Below are 24,733 nucleotides of genomic sequence, written 5' to 3'. Positions count from 1 at the left end.
CTTTTGATCGGAGCAAACCATACTCTAAAATGACCTGTTTTTAACGAGGTTTTTAGAGTTGCGATGCGGGAGCTTGAATCAATAAATGTGCTAAAGCGGGGGTCACACATTTACACGTTGTCCTGTTGAGGCACGACCCCTAACGATGGAGTCTGAAACAGCAAGTAAAGCGCTCACAGCAGCTACAAGCGAGAAGAGCCCGCACCTTCCTGTTACCGCCGCTGGAAATAACGCGAACAAATTGCGCAATGGCTAATTTGGCCGAGTTGACACTTGGAAAACAAAGTCCTGACGTAAGAATTTTAACTTTTTTTCTTTTGCTTCTTTGTACAGTCTGCGGTCGTACATTCATTTCAAACTAAAACAATAAAGTAAATATTTAGTTCCCAGTCTCAGCTTCGAGTGGGTTTACAGCAAAATAGAAGTATCTGCGTGGCAGACACGGGGTTTTTAAACAGCACAGAGTCCAGAGTTAAAGGGTTCAGAAATATTTGCATGAATAAACACAGATTTAATGAACATCTGAATATTTAACACTGGCTGTGCAAACCCACACACTTCCCCGCAGCTGGATCTAAATGGACTGGTTCTTATATCGCGCTTTTCTACTCTGAGCACTCTTCTCCTCGCTCATACTTACCTCATTCACCCATTCACACCCATCCATTCCCAATCTATGCTCTTTCTTTCAAAGGGCTTTTATCTAACATTCACAGGCATTCAAACATGCTCCAGTTGTGTATTTACTTCACATGCATGGTCAGCTCCCTGCTCCTCATAGGACAGTAACTTAATGATATCTCTCACTCAGCTCTGTAGGCTCTTTTGTGAATGAAATGATGATGAAACAACATCTGCCCACGGTCACAGCTAAGAGTGTGTTCTTAGAGGTGAACCTTTGTGATTTAACTCCCCTGAAATTCAAGTCAAAATTCAAATCAAAAGTGTTCAAAGACAGAGTATTTGTTGTGATTTGAACAATACTGGTCACTAATTACTTAAAAGTATTTTTAAGTGCCATACTATACACAAATACACTCACCTGTTCTCTATTATTTAGTTTTTTTGTAAATAATAGTAGGTATGCTTCTTTTCTGGGACATTATTTCACTTCCTCACTTCAGATGAATCGATAAAGCAATTTTAATACTTTGCGAATTAAAGTCATACATTTAAACCCTATAAAATATAGTGCTTAACATTATACCTTAGCCACCTATGTCTCCTATATGTGTCACAAATGCACTGCAATGTGCTGCTGTAGTATTTAGTGCTTTTATAGTCTCTAATATTCCATTGAAAACAGCATGGACCTCATGCATTTGGATGTACTAAAAAAAAATAAAAAATCTCCCATGCTATTTTAGTGTACTAAATAATATGTTGCTTTGGTATTTCAGAACCGGCCTAACAGAACTCGGCTAAACGTGCTCCAGAAACAGAAAAGGAATTCTCTAAAATTCCTCTTCTGTCTTTTCCTGCCCTCTCTCCATTCCCCCTAACCTGTGTTATGTCTTCCTGGTCCCTTCAGTCTGTGATGGACCGGGTGATAAGGTCCAAAGGTGTCCATATCGTTCTGAGTCTCTGCTACTGCTGCTGCCAGAGCTTATCTAATCTGTATGTGAAGAGTGAGATCCAGCATCAAAGCTACACATACCACCACCACCACACAAACAGACACATACACTCACACATCTACTGCTGGGGAGCTTCCAGACTAAATACCACACCATCAATCCCATACAGCTGAAAGAAAACCTAACATTGGGGAAGGGCGTGTGTTTTTCAAATGTCATTGTCTATTCGCTATACTCACTCTACACAGTTCTCCTGATTTGAAATAGTTGAAAACATTTATCCCGCCTACCCAACATGAAAATAATCCAGAAAGACTTGTCATACATAAAATTATGTGTTTTGAAATGCAAACTGATCCATCTCTGAAATAACAGAAGCAGGGCTAAAGATGCTGCGCTGCACTGACGGAGAACCAGCTGTCCCACGGACGTCATTTATCAGCTTTTTTCAGTTTTTCTTGGAATCCAAGATCTCATTTATCTGAGCTGGAGCTAAGTCCTGATTTATAACACAGGCCGTGGGTTAAGCCAAGTTTGAGCACACAGACACATAAAAGTAACCCTTTCACTGGGAACGATTTTGTGAATGGTAACTTTTTTCCTTCCAGTTTTTTTTTTAAAAAGATGCTTTTTTGGCTTGAGTGCTAAACAGAGAAACAGGGAACGAGTCAGGGTAAAAGCACGAAAGGAAAGGGTTCATTTATGAGAATGAATCAGCCGATGGCAACACCATGAAGTCCATGATTTAAAGTCTTTATGGACCATTAATTTTAGGCATGTGTCTCAATAAACAAACACTACCCTGCTCCCCAAAAACAATTCAGAGCTCTTCTTGTCTTTCGCAGAGCTTTCATAGCAACCAGCATAACAAGCCGCACAGGCACACATTTACTTTAAAATAATATGAAAAGATATCCCTCGACATGTTGTGTGTGTGAGTGAGGGTGTGTGTGCGCATTCCCCGAGGCAGCGCAGGTGATATGTGTGCATGCTGGGTGAATTGGAAGCAGAGGGAGGAGGAAACATTAAACAGAAGTTCTGTGTCCTGTCATCACACTGTCTAGACAGGACACCTCCTAGACCTAATGAGGTCTTTGTCTGTCTGTCTCTATTTTACTCTCGCACACACACGCACATACGCATCTATATACTCCTTTAAATCTTCCCATGAGACATTTTTATTTAAGAGGTCACTGAGGAGTTCAAACAAACTTTCATGCAAAGAGAACCAAGTTGTTGTTTTTTTCTCAAGAATCTCCAACATGCTAAATTAAGGGGAAGTATGCGCCAAAGCCACAGGAATGCTTAACCTGGCACAGACCTGATAATAAGCGCTAAATTTTCTGCAGTAATTGTATTGCTACAGTTGCTAAATCACACACGCACCCACACACATGCAAGCAGACACCTTAACCCAGTTATCAGGTGTTTCTTCAGTCGAAGGAGCAACTGCGAGCTCCTGCAGGTTTGCTGCTTTCGACATCTTGTTAGTCTTTTGAGTTGGAGTCGTTTTGTGGTCACATGACTCTCCAGCAGTGGCACAAACAGTAAAGATGATCTGCATGCTAAAATACATCTTCTTAATTCCTCAAGAGTCGTCTGCCACATTCAGTTTAATTCAATGTTATTTATATAGCACCAAATCACAACAACAGTCCCCTCAAGGCGCTTTATATTGTAAGGTAGACCCTACAATAATACATACTGAGAAAAAACATTGAATGTGATACATTGAAAATGTCTATTTCCCACAAAAATGTGGTTGTTCAGTGGTTTCTGGAGGTTTCTAGACGCAATTGGTCACAAAGAAGGTGCTGTGACAAAAAAAACTCCTTATGATTGCTTTGGTTGCCTGTAGAGTGCGTAGAAGATGCAAACTTGTCTGCAAATAGCCAAGTACACTAGCTAAGATCTCGCCAAGTGGTAGAAAAAGTGCAATACACACTTGAAACACAGAACATTTGCCTTCAAAGCAAAAGTTGTCCCTCTGCGCTTCAGCTAACATGTTTTTTCCCAGCGATGAGTGGTTCTCAGAGGCTCACTGACTGGTCTCTAGGCCTGTGTGATTGGGACAACTGAATTCCCAGTGACTGCCCTCAATCTCCAGCAACCATTTGCCAAAGAGTCAGGGATATGTATTCATATTTTGGTTGGCAGATAGCTGCGAATTGGTCCTTCACGTAGAAATCAGTCCACATCCACAGGGTGTTAGAAACAACAGAGAAAATCAGGAAAGCTCTCATTTTATTAAAAGTAAACATTAAATGTTGCTTTTCATACGACACATTTTTGAATTTGGGGGAAGTTTAGGGGATTATTGTGTTTTACATTGAGAAATGAAAGTCAAATTCCCCTCATAAACATCTGAAAACATCACTGAGGGAGAAAGTGGGCCGTGCAGCATGTGCACTTTGTGCATTTCAAATTACTAACACCAACTCTAAAATTATGTCTGGAGACAGTGCAGTAATTTTCAAAAACCTGTTGGCAGCCACCGCTCCACTGAGCTGCTCACAAGTGCAACTCACAACATAGTAAATTTTAAACCAAAGAGACGATATTAGTGGTAGAAAGATATTATCATTAGCTGTATTTCTTTTAAATTGAGCTTAATTATTGGATTTCACTGTAACTGTAATTGCTTTTAAAGCAGATAGGAAGTGAGTACAGACATTAAAAAAAATACTTTCAATTTGTGGACAAAGAGTTTGAAAGTGTGCAGCAGGATGTGTTGGATCACCTGAAGTCACATTTCATAAGGTTAGCGCAAGCTAAATCCTAGGAGAACTTTCCTCCTCTTCCTACTCCAGAAGTAAATTTGAGTGCCCCGGCAACAGCTTCTGCTTGGATGACAGGAATCCCATGGTCGATTTCATACTGCATGGCCTGGACAACAACAAAAAAAAAAGTACATGTATTTACATAAAGGCATTTTATTCCTTTATACTACAACCCTTCAGCCATTAAGAACCGTGAACTCATTTTAAGCTATTATCCCATCAAAATGTGTAAATATGGATCTGCCTACCTGTGTGAAAGATGGAGCATCATAGCAGCCGTACATGGCTGAAGCACGGTCGGCTCGCAGACACTGCTGAGGGAAGGAGCTGATCTGCTCTGCTAGCTCCAGCGCCGCCTGTAAAGCTGTGGTTGCAACATGAACTCAATCAACACAGTGAAAACAAATGTGCACTGTCCATATGTTAGGAAACGTGTCCATTCCCAACACAGAGAATACACAAAGATCCCCAACGTACTGCATTTCAATGTGTTTTAATGCTGCCACTGGGCCTTCGCGTCACTTTGCCTCCTCACCCACATAAAAGCACTGGAACACATCCAGATCAGCCTTTTGGAAAAGAAACTACACCTCATGATGGCACACTCTGATCTGCCTCTCTGCATGATGAAGTGCTACTTCTTCGCTTTCCTCTGATGTTAAACTTGAGCTAAGTGATCAAGAGGCAATTGTGGGAAGAAGTGTTTCCTAAAAGAATTAGCTAATCTTCTTCTAACATCTAAGGATGGAGGAGGGGGAATCATGAAGACCACATGGAGATGCTTTTTTTGGATTTAAGCATAGAAGAGACTTTATGCATAAATATAACACAGGAAATGCCACATTGAAATGTGTGTGTAGCTTAATCCTGAAACGGCCGTTTGAAGGGAAGCAGACAGCACTAATGGGGATTTATAGCTCCAGTGTGGCGTTGAAGCCACAGCGCCTGCTTAACCTAACCCAGCTCCATCCATGTAGCACGTTAAAGACAGAACCATACGTTTTTGGACAAGGTCACTTTTTGCTTCTGTACAACAACACAATCAGATTTAAATCAGTCAATCAAGATGTAATTAAAACTTTAATTACGGCTTTAATTCAAGTTAAAAAAAAAATCTAATATTGAGTATCTGTTATCACTTTAAAGCAAGAACTTTTCCCAGAGTTCCCAGTGTTTCCTCTTCCCTGAGCCTGGTTCTGCTGGATGTTTCTTCCTGTTAAACGGGGATATATCCTTGCCACTGTCAACAAGTGCTTGCACATAGGGGGTTATTTGGTTCTTGGTGTTTTCTCTGTATTATTATAAGGCCTTTACAATAAAGCACCTCAAGGTGCCTGATGTGACTAATGTGACTTGGCATTATACAAAATTGAATTGTTTTATAAATTTATGATTAAATAATAAAAGTTAAAAAACAATCACTTCAAGTATTTTTAGCAACATTTTGGTGTTTGATCATTTTAAATACTCAGTGCTGGGATGCTGAGGTCTAATATCTCGTACTAACTCACAAAATGATGTTGCTAAAACACTCAATTCACATACCTTGGCCATCAGGAACGACTCTATTGGCCAGTCCATATGCAAGAGCCTCTTGTGCTCCAACTGGCCGTCCAGTCAGAATCAGGTCAAGTGCTCTTGATAAACCAATTAGACGTGGGAGGCGCACCGTGCCTCCATCAATCAGTGGAACACCTAGAAAAGGATTTCAAATATTAAATATATATCTGAGCCTACTGTGCATGAAAGACATTAGTTCTACTGCTGTGCTTCCTTTTACTTTGACAGTACATAACACCTTGTTATACTCACCTGATTACTCCTGAATAAGTCTGAAGAAAACTGATTAATCATTTATGTTTCATCAAAGAAACATTTCCTACTGTGACATTTTAAATGGTGCATTAAATACAGTTTCTTTTCATTTTTTCCTGAGGTTAGACCAAATAAATAAATTCTAACCAATAAATTACACCGCTCCAAAAAATTACATTAAAAAAACCTTTTAATCCAAGTATAGCATCAATCTTTTAAACTTCTGGGATATTGGTCAGTTAAGTGGCTTGTTAATCAGTTTGAACTGCTTTGGTGTGAATGAAATTAACAGGTGCACTAGAGGGGCAACAATGCTTTTGCTTTTGGTTAGGCTACTGTCACTACTGATACCATGAGGTGATACCTGGATCCTACAGAGGTTCCACAGGCAGTCCAACATGCCATTGCCAGAAGGTTTGTTCTGGTTTGTCCCTCAGCAGAGTTTCAGGAGCATGGAGGAGATCCCAGGAGATAGTTACTCTAGGAGAGCTGGACAGGGCCGTAGAAGGTCCTAACCAATCAGCAGGGCCATCCCATCAGCATGTACTCCTTTAGAGGAGTTGGACTGGAGGAGCTGGACTAGCTGTGCAAACTCTGTAGGATCCAGATATCCTCCTCATGCCACCAGTAGTGACAATGACTCTAGCCAAATGCAAAACTAGTGAAAAAACAGTCAGAAAAGCTCAACAGGGCCCTTAACCTATCAGTGTGACCACTGCTGCTCCTTTGTGCTTTAAGGAACATGATGAGCATTGCCAGAGAGCTACAAGATGACAACACACCACTGGTTTCAATATCTCTGACCAAACAATCAAAAACAAGCTTCATGAGGGTGGCCTGAGGCCCCGACGTCCTCTAGTGGGACCTGTGCTCACTGCTCAGCACCATGGAGCACAATTACCATACCAGAGTCCACCAGTGGTGCCCTGTGCTTTTCACAGATGCGAGAAGGTTCACCCTAAACACAGGTGACAGATGTGAAAGGGTCTTGAGAAGCCGTGGATAACACAAGCCAAACCCACTGAGGGACGCACAGACATCTACGGGGTAGGAAATGCTTCCTGACTCCCTTTCAGGCTTCAGCCTGAAAGGGAGTCAGGAAGCATTTCTGACTATATAGGAAGCATATAGGACTATATAGGAAGCATTTCTGACTATATAGGAAGCATATAGGACTATATAGGAAGCATTTCTGACTATATAGTTCATATAATCAATCTCGTATATGGAGAATTGGAGGAACGAGATCGAGACCCATTTCAGGCTTCAGCCTGAAATGGGTCCAAAGATGTCGAGACGACATCTTTGGACCCATTCAGACTCTACGCTGGTGCAGTGGGTCCTGCTGCACGACAATGCCCAGCCTCATATGGCGAGATTATGCAGGCAGTTCCTGGAGGAGAAAGCAATTAATTCCACTGACTGGCCCCCACGCTCACCTGACCTAAATCCAAGACAACACCTCTTTATGTTTCTGCCCATCTGATGCCGTTCCTGCAATTATAATTTTGTCAAAATGGACTAGCCTGCTGCATCACTTTTTCACCTTGATTTCACGGATGTCTTTGAGTTCAGCCCTCTGTAGCGTCATCATTTTCATCTGCCTAAAACAATGTGTCATCCTTTCATTCCTAACATATTACCCAGTCCATATTAATGTAGATATCCAGCACGATTTTCTCCCACTGAGATCTGATAAGTTTTAAAATCATTCCTTTCATTCTTTTGCAATGAATACAACAAATAAAAACAATACTTGAATAATAAGCAGTCTGGAGTAAAGCCTGAAGTTCCTGAAAAAAAAAGATCTTTAAATAAATATTAATTAACTGCACGAGATTAAAGTGAATGCAGGCTGCTGTTCCGTGTGTAACATGTTCATTAAAAGTCGCTCAAGTTGTGTGGAAACAGCTGATGAAACACTACTGACTTTCTTTACATCAGTGCAAGAAAACTCCTCTTTACTCTTAGTCTCAATGGACACATTCGCATTATTACTGCGTCCAGCGGAGAGAAATCGGGTGAAAATAAGAGGGAATGCTGCAAGGTACCGTAAACTTCTGGCATCAGCCCTAATTTCTAAAGAGCACCAGCTGCAACTGGCACACTTTCTACCATTCAGTTCTCCCAAGCTCCACACCACAATCCCAACTCCCTAATTCCTCCAAGTCACTGATTCTGTTTGACCGCCTCTTATTGAGAGCACATGTGTAGAACATGTTTTCATAACCCCAAATCATCATGCGAGCTTTCAATTTTTTCTTCCTCCCCCTCTTTCATTCTGCGGAGAGTCACGGAAATAATGCGATTCTATTCATACTCAGTGAGCTACTCTGTCTCTCCGTGTCGTTCAAATAAATTAAACTGGAATACACGGAATACCAGCGCCAATACATGTGCGACCAATCCAGGGGCCTGGTCCAGGTTGAGACAGTCGGCACATATGGTGCTCTCACAGGCTGAAGACTGTAATTAGACGAGTGAGGGAGGGGGTTTCTACACTGTCCGCAAAGATGAGATTTCACTCAGTTCTTTTCAGTGTTTCAGTTTGTGTGAAATGCAGGTTCTGAGTAATGCAGGTTGTCCTGTGGCCGCCTAAACCTAGTTTGTTTTGATCTAAAAGTCACAGTCCTTTACTAAGAAGGCGTGTTGATATCCATTTTGCCTACTTGGATACATTTCCTTTCAACTAAATGAACTCCTTAACAGTCTTTGCATGGGTTAAATGACCCCGTTGCTGGGAGTCAGTCCTCAGTGACAGAGAAATAACGAGAAGATTGTGCTGCTTGTTAAGCCCAGTGTTATCAATCTGATTGCAGGAAAAGACAGAAACAGGAAGTCAGTAGAGTGACACAGACACACAACTGTTTGAAAAATGTCGAGAAGCACGCTGAGCTTAAATAAGGCCAGAAGAAGACAGAGCCCGACTCAAAGAAGAGCAGATAAAGACCAGGTTGACCCCCTAGTCTCTGTCTTTTGGTGCTGCTGTTGGCACCGCTGCTATCAGCTACCGGAAAGATCTCCCTTCTTATCCACAGCAGACGTCTCCAGCACCTCCACTCTTGGCAGCCCCACTCCACCCCTCTTTCTCTGATAGTCCCGTCTCTGATGTGTCCTGTTTGACAGACCTGTGCTTTGTCCCACATGAATAGGAGCTCAGAAGCAGTTTTTAACTAAAAGGGTATGTTTGGCTTGAAAGAGGCTGGCTGTGGTGGAGATCCTCTTTAAAGGTGGTGGTGGGGGGACGTTTGAGCAACGATCCTGATGCTGAAGATTAAAATACGATGTGGATTTGTCATCTTTGGTCCTTAGTAATGAGCCAGATATTTGAAAAGCAGTCAGTCCCTTTTTTGTTCAAAGCAGGGCTAAGAATGAATCAGCAGAGCCTATTGTTTAATAACCAGACAGAAGAGTGAGTTCTCTTCCTGCTTATCTGACTGATATGTAAAAGTCTAGAGGACAGATGATATCTGCTCTTTTATCTTCTTGCTGCAGACTTTGAAATGTGTTGCCCTGTGACAGAAACTTCCAGTCATTATAGTTTTGTATAAAAATGTCATAACATTACTTAGAAAAAGCAATTCTGAGTAATCATCGAATCTGTTCTAATGACACGAGGCAACATTTAGAGAGCGATAAAAATATTTTTCCGCTTGTAACTCGAGATGTTTCTGTATATTGACCATGAATTACTTAAAAGGACAGTTAACAGAAATGCACACCGACTTTAACGATCTGTGAACAATGGCTTTATATCTTTTCTTGTCTCATAAAAGATATAACTCTGGTTCAGAGCGTTAAAAGGACAAATATAAAGCACTGTTTAACAATTTTCTGCCACCCTTTGTTTCTTTGTATTTTGTTTCCAAGGGGCCAGACTTTGATGTCATTTTTTAAAGTGATCTTGAGCAATAGTTTTCCGGGAATTCTAAAGGCTGTTCGATGTTTTATATTAACAGTGCTAAAGTGTTAACGTCTGGATTTTGTACTTGATCATCAGAGAAATGTTTTTTTTATTTTTTGCGGTCAGTTAATAGTGACCTATAAATCAATCAAGCATAAGAAAACATCTCAGACTCAAAGGACCAATTTTAAAAGACAAATGAAAAAATACAATTTAAATTGGATTTTCAGGAACTTTGTTACAAACACTCTGTTGTAAAAACACACAACTTGTTACCATTTATTCATTTGAATCTACAGAAATACCAAAGACAACACAGATTGACAGCAATAATATTGTTTACGCACTATCAAGATATTACAGGACGTGTGGCTATCAAAAAGCCATTTTTAAGGAAAGGAAACAGGAGGAAAAAGGTTTTAGTCTTCAAATTACACAAGAACTGGACTGAAAATTAGTGGCAGCAGGTCTCATGGAGCAATGAATCCAAATCTGAAATGTTTGGTTCAAATTGTGGGTCAGTATGTACAGAGGTCATTTTTCAGCATGACAGTGATCCCAAACACGCTGCTAATGCAGTAAAAACATACCTGGACAGTAAAACAGATCAGTCATGGACTGACATCCCCAGAGCAGGGACTTCAAGATTACTGAAGCAGTGTGGGATCATCTTGGCAGAGAACAGAACAAAAGCCAGCCAACATCCAAAGAAGAGCTTTGAATGTCCTTCAAGAAGCCGGGATAAAGATTCCTTAACACTACTTAAAGAAATGAGAAGAAAGCTCGACTACAAGAGTTCAGGTTGCGTTGAAGAAGAAAGTTGGTCAAATAAACATCGACTTTCAAGCTGTTTTTTTCTTAAATACTATGAATCCATGTATCCTTCCACGTTTCAATACATTTCTGCACCTATTTCCCATTTTCCAAACAAACTATACAGAAATAAGAGGTGGCCCATCACTCTTAAAGCTCTAGGCGTCAACTCATCATCGTTAGCATGAGTTAGGTACCAGGTCCCACGAAAAGGAAATAAGGCAACACACCCACAATTCTTTAGCTGCTAATAACCCCAAAACAGTGTGAAATGTGACACACTGGGGCATTCTGGTTTGCTCCTGGTGCTGCTGGCATCCTCACCACATCAAAGCAAAACCCACTACAATGGCCTCCCATGAGGGTAATGCGATTAAGTTTGATGTGGATTAACGATTTCCGGAGAACTCCAGACTAAATGGACAAGACCTTCAATCGGAAGCTCGCTTTGAAATACTGACTGGGAATCGAGGAAAATAACTGAGTTGGGCGGGGTCAGAAATGAGCACCACACAGCTAACTTGATTTCATGTGTTTAGCCCACTGATTTAATACCAGGGCTGCGTATTGTTTAGTTTGCAGAGGGCTATTACACAAGACCACCAACGCTGTAAATGGGGCCTCGAGCCATGAAAATGGCAGAAGGTACAGCAACTCAGAAAAAAGGCAAAATCACATGTAAGTACTGTGCACGATAAGATCTAACAGGGAACAAGCTTCCCCTTAACCTATAACTCTCTCCACCCATAAAGACGACATTTGACGACCTCCACTGGCACCTCAGTTTATAGCAATAAAGATGTTGTTGGCTAAATATTAGAATAGTTTCTAGGTTTTTCCACCCTCACTACCTTCTGAAGCAAACAGTCATTTTGTTCTATAAGCAGGCCTGAAATATATAAGATAAGAGCTTCAGTGATTACTCCTAAGAGGCTTTCAGGGGGTATAGAGTTCAACTATTAACTATTGTGATAATGCATTTTGTCAAGCCTCATTAAATCTAGAGCTTCACTTTAAAAAATAAATCTGGCACTGTGTCCCTCAATTATTGGCTTCTTGTTTCTTAATTAGAATCTGCCGTACCCATCCAGGAACACACAGGGATTCAAATGGATTGGTTTATGTGTAGGAGGGGTCCCAAGTTAGTTAGACACAAAGACTAAGACAAGTGAAGTATTTTTATTTTCCATTTCCTACTCTAACTCTTTCTTTTTTTCCCTTTGTTATGTTCCTCTGGTTTAAGGAACCAAAATAACATGAGGGAATTAGGTAAGTGGCATGGTTTCTCATTCAGGGCTGAAAATTCAAAGAGCAGCAGACACCAACACCAGATTCCTGTGACGCAACCATCTCCTCCTTCTCATTTCCTCCTTGGCGGGGCAGAGGTGCCCCAGACAGGAAGCCACAGGTTTTGGCAGCCAATCACATGCCAGAAAACTGTCAGATCCTTGCGGTAACCGCTGGCCCACATCAGAGCAGCGCAGCGAGCCTCTGAGGGTTTTTCATCTCCAAAACCACCAGGGATTCCCTCCGGCTGCTGCCATCTGTGCCTGGCCCAAAAAACGGTTACAGAATTCGACCATTAAAAGGAAATAATCACTAAGAAACGCAGGATCTTTAAATAAACAGTGCGCCCGGCAGAACAGCAGTACTTTTGATGTGAAAGGCTTGGGAAGTTTGGTTTTTAATTGTTTAGCATTAGTGTTAGAAGATTTTTAAACTTTAATGTTAAGCCTCTTTTTTTATGTGTTAAAAATTGAACTCCTAAAAAGCGGCTTTTTGTCAAGCCTCATTGGATCTAATGTTCCTTCACCCACAGGTTCATTTAAGAAAAAAAACAGACAAAACACCACCTACAGGTTTAAGGAAGAGGAAATGTTGGTAGGGAGGCCTAAGCTATGCAGAAAGTGAGTATAAAACTGGTGAAGCCACAGTAAAACCGCTCTTCTGCTAAACGAACATCTGAATGAAAAACCACAGCGGTTTCGGCTAAGCTGGAGGAAACGACGCTAATGTGTTGACAAACAAAATATGTGGCAATCAAATATGAGGCTCAGAATTAATTACTGGGAAGAAATGTGTAACTTAATGTGTCGACACCGCAGTAATCCTCATTTCTGCCTCCCAAACATAGTTCTGAGATGATGGAAGAGCGCAGATGTCGGCTTCGTCTCGTTGCTGATGAGACGTCCAGAGTGGAGGCCGATATTTCTAAAAACCATTTAAGAAAGCTTGTTTTCAGAGACAAACCGAACCCACTGTTGAAAGGACAACTTTTGCATCATTTCTACTCTTTCCAATGTTTTTTTTTTTTTCTTTCAGAAATTAGAAAATGAAATTAGCTACTTTCAACTGCTGCCTTACTCTCTGGGGTCACCAAAGAGGGTCGCTCCATTTTTTTTTTTATGCCAGATGCCCTTCCTGATGCAATCCCAAACTTATTTGTTCACCCTTCTGCAATTGAACCTGGGATATCTTGTGAATGCATAAACAAGTAAACTATGGATCCAATGGATGGTTGGATGGATGCTGTGTAGTATTGCTCAGGTGCCAATCTGTCTCCCGTGGGGCCAGTCCAGCTGACTCCATTCAGCACGAGTATATAAGCTGGCCATGAGGAGCTCCCCATTTAGCGGGTCAGCTAGCATCTCCTGCTAGTGAAGGAGCGAATTTTTCATTGAGTGTTTTTCTGCCATTTTGCTTCTTCCAGCATTTAGGGCTCAAACCTGGATGGATGCAGCGGCCGTTGATATGTGGGTTAAACACATCACCAGGACACTTGTACTGTTGCTCCGCTCATCACTTAGCCCAGTGTAACACTAATAAATAGTTTGCATGACAACAAATCTTGACAAAATGTTAAGCACAAGAAGCTGCACAGACTCCAACATTGAGTAACATGAGAAGACATTAAAGGCTGCAGAATAATGACAGTCTATGGTAGTGCAGGCTCGCCATGAGCCTTGCTTTGACTGTTGCCTTCTGTCTGCCACTGGGTAGGACATTTACCATTGTTCTGCTGGCAGCTATTGGTGATATCTTTTTAGTTTACTAGGTAACGCTGCTATTAAACAAATTGGTCGGTGTCACCGGACACCACTTGTCCCTCCCATATCTACTAACATGGAAGACTACATATATACATAGATCTTTTTATTTTTTTTATTTAATTATCATGTAAAGAAAAAAATTACTTTGTCACAACATGACTTATTTCAATGGGTATAAAAAATTAATTTAAACAAATCCAAGAGTCATTTGAAACAGAAATTAAACAATAATGACAGTAAAATACAGTGACAGTAAAAATACATATAAAAAAATACACAGCAAGTAGAGCTGAGTGTTCCCTACACTGAGGACATGGCACTACTCTGTCTGTGAGGATGAACTGCATAGTCGGTCAGCAGATGAGGGCACTGCTCCCCTGTTAAATTACAGGCTTAGATAATAAACCATGCATGTTTACACTCTAAATCTAGTACTCCCAGTAAATTATAGTACAACAGCTGTATTTATAAACACTATGGTTGGATTTTAAGCTGTCCGGCAGCACGGTCAGAGGAGTGACAGCTCTATGAGAGAAGCTGCGATGCTCCAACACGAGCCACTTTTACCGAGTGAAGCCAGGAATGGGATCAGGATTAAAGTGTTTACAGCAGATGCTCTAAAGTACTGCTTGGTTGTTTAACAGTAGAATTGACTCAGCATGCAAACGTTGCCTGTAAGCTACTAGACGCCAAAAAGGGAAAATGTTGTTTATGAGGAAATTGTGTGACATAAATAATATGTAAGCCCTGTTTTGGCCCTGCAGTGGAAACCTGGCAGTTGGCTGCTTCCTCTTCTACTTATCAAGACTGCCCAGCAGACTCTGGCCGTGATGCCAAAAGGTCACGGTCACTGGTGTTATCGTGCTGCCTCCGTCCTCGCACACAAACAAGAGGAGGCTCGGTGATAACACAGGACAGAGTAACAGAGTTGAAAAATAGAAACAGTGTCAACTTCCTGGCATTAGGACACGAGTGATGTATGTTTGGATGCAAAGAAAAACACAAGGACACTTTCACGGGCAGATATAATTAGCTGAGCACACACACACACACACACACACACACACACACACACACACACACACACACACACACACACACACACACACACACACACACACACACACACACACACACAGAGGTAGAACAAAAAACAGAAAAGAAGGGGAAAAAAGAGATGGCCTGCCAAAAAATAGGTCCCCCTGGTTCTTGTGTTACTACTGACAGGCTTGGATTGGTATTAGTAACAGAAGCAGGATTAACTGAGAAAAAGCATGGCTGTTAATGTCATTACAACTACGACTTTGGTAAAGCGTTTAATAGATATAGCACTGCAACTACGAGTAGCAGGAAATTAAGAACGGCCAGCTGCAGCGCTTCTTTTGATCATTATATATTTTAGTATGAATACTAGTCATATTAAAGTAAAGACATCAGTGATATTTCTAATATTAGGCTTGTTGTGTACAAAAAGCACACAAACAGAAGTAGCACTACTAGCAGAGTAGCAATAAGAGCTCACTGGATAACCTGAAATGCTTTGGCTATTGTCTAATGACTCTGGGGACATCCACTGATCTAGCCCTCCATCCATCCATCTTCTTCCCCTTAACCAGGGCTGTGTTAGAGGGGCAGCATCTTAAGAAGAGAAGAGACCTCCCTCCCTAGCCACCTCTTCCACCTTATCTGGGGCTTAGTGAGGCATTCCCAGGCCATCCAAAAAATGTCATTCCTCCAGTATGTCCTGGGTCTACCCAAGGGCCTCCTTCAAGTAGGACATGTCCATAACAATTTACCCAGGAGGCATCATGATCATCTCAATCAGGAGGAGTAGCAGCTCTACTCCGAGTCCCCTTCAAATGACTGAACTCTTCCCCTTATCTCTAAGGGAGAGGCCAGCCAACCTTGTGAGCGCACTCATTTCTGCCAGTTGTATCCACGAACTCATGCTTTTGGTCACTACACAGAGCTCGTTATCATAGGTGAGGTTAGGGACATAGATCGAGTGGTAAATCGATAGCATTTGCATTTACACTTACTTCTATCTGTCAGTTTCCTGCTCCCCTCTTCCCTCACTTGTGAACAAGATCCCGAGATACTTTAACTCCTCCACTTGGGGCAGCAATTAGTCCCTGACCTGGAGTGGACACTCCACATTTTCTGACTTCTAGGACACTGGCAAGTATTTTGGGGGTTCGGCATAACCACCAAACATCCAGACCTCTGGATTTGTGGGCCTTCTTCAGACCATAGATAATAGTTTCGAGAATCCATTTTCAACAAATTGACTATATACCTGCATGCAATCAAAGCCTGCTCGACTATAATTGTCAGAACCATTTGGACTAGAACCAGAAAGACTCTGGTACCAAAAATCTTCCCCCACTTCTATTATTAGGTGCAGTATCTGCCATCATGGTATCTGAATGTCTGGATTGTGAGCAGGGCTCTGCTAAAAGGGTGAACATTTTAGTATCTAGTTTTTTTGTCAAAACAAAGCAGTAGTGGTGACAGTCACCAGTTTGTTGACAGACCATACAGCACAGTACAATAGTAACTGAAGCAGTAGAAGAGATAATAGCAGCGTGGGGTGTTAGACGTACCAAACCTGCGGCAGAACACTCCCATGACGGCGCTCTCCTCCACCACTCTCAGATCTGCCAGCAGAGCCAGCTCCAACCCTCCAGCCACGGCGAAACCACTCACTGCTGCTATCAGGGGCTTTGACAGCTGTAAACGGGACGGGCCCTGGAGGAAACAGCTGGATTAGTGACTGCAAACATACACGCACACTTAGACCGTACGCAAAGCCAAATGACTACAATCAACACACACTCAACGTGGAACAAATATTCCCAGAACTAAATGTGTAAATTGTTGTCTGTGTATATTTATGTATGTATGTTTTCACTATCCACTTCATGCTTTTTGGGGTTTATCTACTGAAAACGTTCCAGATTTCATTTGCCAATTCATTTCTCAAACTGTCAAACAAAGGGCTGAAATATGATCCAAGTTCTGGCCGTAGCTGAACAAATGAAGCACTTTGTATTGTGCACGAGATATAAGGCTATAATTTTCTGCACAGGAGGTCCACTCAATCCCAAAGCCTTTGCATGCGATCCTAACAGACCTTTCAGACCTGCACTTTTCCTGGCTTACAGTACATCATTTGTGTTATGATTCGTCCTTTCGTCGAGTGGCACGACTGCACGAGAAGCCAGGGCTTTCTGCTTATGCATCTGTAGTTACCGAGGTATTTCCATGATTCAACATGAGCCCCTAAATCTATTTTTATATACATTCTATTCAAACCCTTTAACATCATAAGGAAATATACATCTAACCCTCACCACTCACCATTGGACCAGGACCCTTTGTGACATCTTGCTCCAATTTCGAGGGGCCTGTGTGATTGGCCAGCTCTTTCAGATCATAACCAGCGCAGAAATTCCCTCCTGGAAGAGACCGCAAAATTACAAAGTATGGCAGCTGGAAAGTCAGAGAGGAAGGGAAAATGACGAGGATGAAAAAAACAACAAGTTGAGCTGGAGTCTGAGCGCTACAATTTGGACAGCACAGCTTGCTTTGGGCTGGGTGGCACACAAATGCTTCTCCCCCCCCTAAAGAAGCAGAATCCGATGCATAGGCACAGATGGCGCGTGTGCTCGCATACATGCAAATGCACACACATCATATTCTCATTAACAGAAGAGTAACATATTGCAACCACAGCCCCTTCCTGTTGGATTCATGTGGTAATTACAACATTGCCCGAGAGGCCTACAAACACTGTGTCACAGTTTTGGGCAGGGACTCATAAAATCCTCCTCCCTCTGTAATGTAACAGTAATGAAAACGATTTTAATGAATGCATGCGGAAGCAACACCCATTGACTGGGAGCTTTTGATTGCAGCTGTGGGTCAGCACAAGGCAATTACAGAAACACAGTGTGTCACACTGTTCATGGGAGCAGCATTGTGAAGGAGCACCCTTATCTCCTTTGTCCTTGTAAGAGGAAATGAGCAGAAGCAACAGACGGATCACAAGGAAACCTTCAGGTTTGTTACCGAAGAAAGGAATCCGCAGATGTTCATCAATGTTACGAGAATTGAAACAGTTTTGTTTCCACAGACGTTACAAAAAGATGCAGTTTCACAGGGATAATAAGAAGTGGAAAGTGTAGGATCCAAAAGTACATGGACAAGGGTTCATCGGGGTTTTTTTCTATTTACTTATTTATTTATTAAGAATTTAACTAAAACAAAACACACAAAAACTCATCATTGGTCAACCTGATCAAGGCAAATAAATAAAATCCCTGAGGATGTCACAGCTGATATCGTATTATACGCTAACATCTCAGCCTGAGAGCACACGAGCATTTCTCCTTAATTTCAACTCTTCAGGCCATCACAGCCAAACCTTCCAATGCTGACAAATAAAACTGGGCTACAGAAATGCAGCAGCCACCTCACTTTAAAAAAACAAACAACTATAAATGGCACAAAAATGAAAAATACCAACCTAAAAAAAGCCACCACCCTCTAAACACAAGAGCCTTACTCCATTATGTTGGCTCCATAATCTGGCACGCCAACTCTTCTTTAGTGACTCCGAGCCAAATATGTTAGAAATCACTATATAATTGTGCGCTTACATTTTTATGAAGCAATTTTTTCGGTTTCAACATGGCATTTTGACATATCGCAGCAGAAATAAAAATAAAACGATTATCGATGGCTGAATTTCACTGAGCTCGCTGAGCTTTATGTTGCTGGTGTTGCACATCCTGGTCCGCTGACTGCTTCTCTAGAACGCACCCAAAAGAAGCGCATGTGAGAGTGCAAATCAGCCGATCTTTAACTGCAAAGTGTTTACTAAAAAAGCTAATGGTCTGGTGCACTAACCACACCTCATTCTGCCCGTGTTCAGGCAGCTCTCTCACCTTTCCTTACTGTATGCAACATGTGAGAAAGGACAGCTGTAGAAAATATTGTGAACGGCTTACTGACAGTCAGGTGATAAGAGCCGCTAATGTGCAAACACCTGTACGTCAGCTGCTGTGGTGTTTCATGCAGCAGTAGAACTGAAACAGCACTCTGTGACAAAGTAAAACTTCCCTCTCTTTAAGAATAAAATGCTAACTTTTAATGTGCTTCCTCATAAATCTGAATGAACTACATGAGAAACTAGTTAATACTGTGACCAACCCATGATAACCAGCTTTGCCTCCTTCCTCTGTCTCACTCTCTGGAGCTACTGCAAAATTAAAAAACATTCAAAGTGTCTTTCCATCTGTTCAGGTCTTACAGTGACACAGCTGATTGCACCTGAACCACAAACGCCCACAGAAATCCGAATCTCAAACACTCCAAATATGTCCGAGCATATTCAAAACCCGCTGAAAGCAATTACTCTTAATTTCATAAGTTTAAAAACACACATTCAAACGCTGAAGAATGAGAGCTGTGTCGGCGCTAATTTGAACAAAATGGATTCCTTATGTTTGCAGAACCACTACGTTGAAACTAGAAACTCCCCGCTTGTCATTTCGCAGCACAGACGCACTGCTAATCATCACTGAAGGTCAGTCGTCAAGTTATCCTGGAGCAGGAATACGGGATAGCCCGCTGACAGGAAACTGTGGCTCGATGATTAAAATCAGATTACAGATGTAGAGGGAATCACGACAGAGCGACTTTTACCCACTGTGCTGCTAATTGCTCACCAGTTTAATAAAAGCTAATTACTCTGTTACACACACTGTTTTCATTTCACAGTGCCATCAGCAGCCATCATCTGAAGATGCTCCGGCTTTTGGAGTGTACGCTCTGAGGCCGGAGCAGACAGGTTGATCCAGACTGAAGACATTATTTCCACCAAAGGAAGGAGTGTGTGGGATATGATTATTTTTAGAAGCATTAGGAGCTGTGGCATAATTTTGGATCTGCGGCTGACATAGTGCAGGCTACCTTACAAGTGTGGATGTGTGTGTGTTGTTACCGAGTGCACTCTTGCCTAGTCATCTCATTGTTTGGTTGAGATCTAAGCAGCCATAGTAGCAAAGCTGGGTAAAGCGGATGTGAGGGAAGGTGGGATGAATGCTGAGGATGGAAGTAAGGAAGAAGTTAAGGGCTAAGGAGGGATGGAAAGAAGGTACGTCCATTTTTAGTGAGTATCCCATTATATCCTACAACCGCATTAGACTGTGGCCAGAAATGGCCTCCCGCTCTGATTTGTAAGGTTGCTCCCGACGCATTCATTGGAGTGCGAATGTTAGATAGAAGGTACTGAGGAGAAGAAGGAAGTGCTTGTAGAGTGATTCATCACTCCAGAGAACACGCCACTGCTCTAGAGTCCAGTGGCGGCGTGCTTTCCGCCACTGTATTCGATGCTTTGCATTGTGCTTGGTGACGGCCACATGAAGTTCGGAGGTTTGTAGTGATTGACTGTGCAGAAACACCGCTGTGAACTATGACCCTCGGCATCCGCTGACATTGATCCAGTTTTACTCTTTGCACTCTTAATGCTAAGCCAAAAGACTGATGGCTCTACCTTTGCAGTTTTTCTCCATTGCTTTGATGTAGTTGTCACATCAAGCACTCACAATCACAGCAACTGAGGAGAACTACCTCTACAGACACTGAGTGTAGTGTCAGTCTCATTATCTTCTCAGTAAGTTAACAAAGATGTGCATTTCTTTCCAGGCAGTGTTTCTTTAATGGTGGCCTTTAAACCTGTGGGTACTATTTTTTTATTTAAAAAAATATGTTACAACTCATTCCTAGAATAATTACACTCTAAGGTACATTAAAGTAGAATTTTAAATATGTTCTTTTAAAAAACTAATTTTATATCCAGCATATTTCTGTTACAGCAAATGAATGAAGAATGAAACAGTTGTGCTCTCTGTGAGCAGGAAGCCAAGTTTCCATTTTTAACTAATACATGAGATAAGGTATAAATACTGTTAAAACACACAGAATGAATTAATACTAAGACTTTTTTTTCTCTCTTATTCCAGTTAAAAGTTTGTTGGTTACTCAGACACTGGTGCCACAGCGTTTTTTCCATTTCAGCCAAAATTATTGCCCGGCTTAAAAATCAACTCATTTTAAGGCGAAATGCTCACAGAGATATTCCTTAATATTCACGATCGGCTGTAAGCCTAACATGCTTAAGTATTAATTACAGATAAATAAGAGGATGAGAATCTGGGCGACACTTAGGAGGATTACTACTAACAAAATCTCTTAACAAGACTCTGTAACGTTTCTGCAAATATCTGCCTCAATTTAAGCCTCAACCTTCCCCACACGACTATCTTACCTTTCCCATGCAGGACAGCCACGTTCAAGCCTGGGTCACTGTCAAAGGCCTTCAGCTCCTCCAGCAGACGCCTCGCTGTCTCCTGGTTCACCGCATTACGCACCTCAGGCCGGTTTATTGCCACAGTAACCACGGATCCCGTTCTCTCCGAGACCACAGTCTGACCTGCAGCTAATGACAGAGAACGAGAAAGATGCACAGGGAGAAACCAGTGTGGCCCACAACACTTAGAAAGAGGCTTACCCAGAGACGTTAAGCTTTAACTTCACAGTAGGCGGGATGGAGATGGGACGTAAATTGTCTTATGTGGACAGAGTTGATAAAATAATGACAGTGAACGAGGCTCTGAAAGATATCATCTGGGCTGAGGTGAGCACTTTGGGTCAGTGTGTGTGTGCCAGTGATTGTGGCCTTAACTTGCAGCAGGCAGTCAACCTGACATTGTTTAGGTTCATCCCGGGAAACCGAGCGTCAACCACACCCAGAGGAAACTACATCCAGGAGAGAAGCTACTGGATGTGTTCACCTCACAGGCTATTCTGAGGATGACAAAGCCCGGTGAAGTGAGGCACAAAGACAATTTGTCTCACACCGCATTTTACACTCATACACTACCAGAGTGATTTCAAGGGAAAAGAAGCGTTTTCAGCGGTGTTGTGTGCGCTCGGGAGCCAGCAGGGAAAACGATTCAACTTTGCACTGTAACTGTTTGGGATTGGTTTTTAATTTGTGGATTTGCAAAAAAAGAAATAACCTCTAATATTTACAGTACTGTGAAAAAGGTTTGAGCCCTATTTTTTTCTTCTTCTTCTTTTTTTTTAAGGAAGACAAGAACTACATGGAGCGATTTATTGAAATACATCCAAATGAGTGGAAATACAGTATATAAGGCAAAAACAGTCAGTTTGAAAGTCGTACCAATATTTGGTATTGCCACCTTTATTCTTCAATGACCTGTAATCATTTCTCTGCTTCAAGTCTATTCATTACATCGTTTCCACTTTCTCACTCTGTCAAACTCAATGCTGACATCGTTGCTCTAATCCAGGGGTCCCCAATCCCAGTCCACGAGGGCCGGTGTCCCTGCAGGGTTTAGATGTGTCCTTGATCCATCACAGCTGATTTAAATGGATAAATGACCTCAACATGTCTTGAAGTTCTCCATAGGCCTGATAATGAACTAATCATTTGATTCAGGTGTGTTGATCCAGGGTGAGATCTAAAACCTGCAGGGACACTGGCCCTCGTGGACTGGGATTGGGGACCCCTGCTCTACTCCAATCATCTTCTTGTTCACCACCTCAGAGCCAATCAGTCTCTACTCTGCATGCTTTACATCTTACTGCTCTTCTGTCATTTGCTTGTTCAGCTCCATCAGGTCACTCAAAGCTCCATCCAAGCCTCCCATCTTCACCTTCACCACCACCAGTGTCTAAACTCTGGGGGGTCCTGTCCATACAATGGGTCATTAGTGTCGAAACACATTCTCGATCTCTTACATTTTAACTACTGATTTTATCTACTGTTCCTTTTTTTTCCCAATTTTAAATCATGCTTTTTACTTGTTTTTGTTTTTAATGTCTCTGTAAAGCACTTTGAATCACCTTGCTGTTGAATTGTGCTATATAAATAAACTTGCCTTGGCTCTGTAAATCCTGTTAAATTCTTCAAAATGATCTATCCTTATTCAACTGTCTTACACAAACTTTCTTGCAGTCTTCAGGAAAAGTTCTCCGGATTTCCTGAAGAAGATTCGAGGCGTTTCCTTGGACGTTGTCACTATGACCACTTCATTAATGCTGTGGCCCGGGCTGCAAATTTAAATTTGGAATCACACTCCATCAGTCCTATCCTCACTGATTTTCAGTCCAGTACTTGTGTAATGTGGAATACTTCAATACTTCCTCGCTGTTTCCCTTTCTTAAGAGTGCCTTCTTGACAGCCACGCTCCAACTGAGACCATTTCTGATAAGGTTTTGGTGAACAGTAGATGGAACAACTAAAGCTCCGGGCCCTGTGTCAGGTCTTTACTAGATTTTATTCCTCATTTCTTAAGAGCATGACTTTCAGATACTGTTCATTTGCTGATTTGTTAAGCCTGCTACTTCTCAACTTGTTAAGTTTTTTCAGATGTTAAGGACAACAAAATTTGATTGCATTATGCTGAAATAAGTTTATTAATAACGCTTCTGGAGTCACCTTGCGCGTGCAAAAATGCTTTTTTGTCCACATCAAACTGTGATGCATTTGGCATTTGTCATAGATTACAGTAAAGAAAGACGCACTGGTTCATCCCTTCAGTAAGGTGCAATTTTTATGCTCGAATGCTTGACAGCCAGTTTTAAAAATGGCTGTAGCCGTTGTGATGCCAACAATTGCTATCTGAAGAAGCTGAGGAGTGTTTTCACCATCCCTACACTGAAGAAGGGAAAGACCGGTTATTGTTATGAAACCTCATGACTAATGATGTTGGTGACTGACAGTTTGTTAGCCATGACCTTGCAGTTTCATACCACAGATAATCTTCCGTTTTAAAATCTAAAAATGAGCAAGAAGCTTAATTTGTTATTCAATAGGACCCAAAAATCAGTGACTGAGCCCATGAAACTTTTTGCAGAGGTCATACAGAAAGCTGTTTTGCCATAGACTTATGTCTTTTAGCATTCACAGCTATCTGAAATAACGTCATAAAATCTGGAGGCCGATTACTCAAGAAGAGCAATTTAAAATGACAAGAAAGTCTGGCTTCTTGGAAGGAAAATAAAAATTAAAACAAAAGCTCAAATTTATTATTATTATTTTTAGTTTTTCCTCTTAGGAACTAAAAAAATGAATAACATCTGCTGTGAACAAGGATTATAAAATAAATACTGAAAAATACCCCAAAATTAAATCACAGCTGTTCATTAGCTTGTTTCACCTTACTAGCAGCCTCTACTGCCCCCTAGCGTTCATATCATGTGATTGCACTTTCCTCTCACCTCTTCCCGTGTCTTCGCCTCCATGCTGAGCGCTGTAGGATTTTACTGGAACTAAAATTGTCTTTATAGAGTCTTTTCCAGATGTTTTACTCTGACAATTAAACCTTAAAAGTGGTGTCAGTGTCCGCAAATGTTTTAGCGCCATTGCTAACACTCGCATGAAAAAACCTAGAAGGTCTAAATAAAAACTACTTTTTAAAAAAAACAAACGACAAAGTTCAGTGAAAAATATCTCAAAAGCAAAAATATAGCCTCAGCTGTATTTGACGAAGCTGGCTTACTTCGATTGAACTCTTCTATCAAGGAGCAACTCTTTTACCTTCCTGACTGAAACAAAAACAAATGCAAAAGGTTCTGGGACGCACACAAGCTTGGTGCATTGCAGTGGTAAAAACCGGAAACACACAGCAGAGGGAGACACTGAGCCTTAAATCCACAGTTTTCCTTGCAAAGCCAGGCATGCCAGGCTTTGTGAAGCAG

General features: G+C 41.6%; 1 protein-coding gene across 1 annotated transcript; it reads right to left on the bottom strand.

The window, feature by feature from the left end:
* Positions 1–3,804: 3,804 nt before the first annotated feature.
* zgc:101569 (uncharacterized) lies at positions 3,805–24,575 on the bottom strand. Its single transcript, XM_006794730.2, has 7 exons — positions 24,254–24,575; positions 21,273–21,443; positions 17,300–17,397; positions 16,543–16,687; positions 5,903–6,052; positions 4,606–4,721; positions 3,805–4,463 (listed from the first exon to the last, which is right to left on the bottom strand). The coding sequence occupies exons 1-7, from the start codon at positions 24,411–24,413 to the stop codon at positions 4,356–4,358; spliced, it is 948 nt and encodes a 315-aa protein (XP_006794793.1). The 5' UTR covers positions 24,414–24,575; the 3' UTR covers positions 3,805–4,355.
* Positions 24,576–24,733: the final 158 nt, after the last annotated feature.

The sequence above is a fragment of the Neolamprologus brichardi genome, chromosome 9, assembly GCF_056152115.1.
Source record: "Neolamprologus brichardi isolate AB-2024 chromosome 9, ASM5615211v1, whole genome shotgun sequence".
Classification (NCBI taxonomy): domain Eukaryota; kingdom Metazoa; phylum Chordata; class Actinopteri; order Cichliformes; family Cichlidae; genus Neolamprologus; species Neolamprologus brichardi.
Note: the sequence above shows the minus strand (reverse complement) of the source record. Positions and strands in the feature narration are given on the sequence as shown.

Coding starts and splice junctions, on each gene's coding strand:
- zgc:101569 (XM_006794730.2), bottom strand. CDS start 24,413: ATGCGAGTGTTAGCAATGGCGCTAAAACATTTGCGGACACTGACACCA. Junction 21,444..24,253: donor AGGCGAAGACACGGGAAGAG/GTGAGAGGAAAG, acceptor CTCTGTCATTAG/CTGCAGGTCAGACTGTGGTC. Junction 16,688..17,299: donor CAAAGGGTCCTGGTCCAATG/GTGAGTGGTGAG, acceptor TGTTTCCTCCAG/GGCCCGTCCCGTTTACAGCT.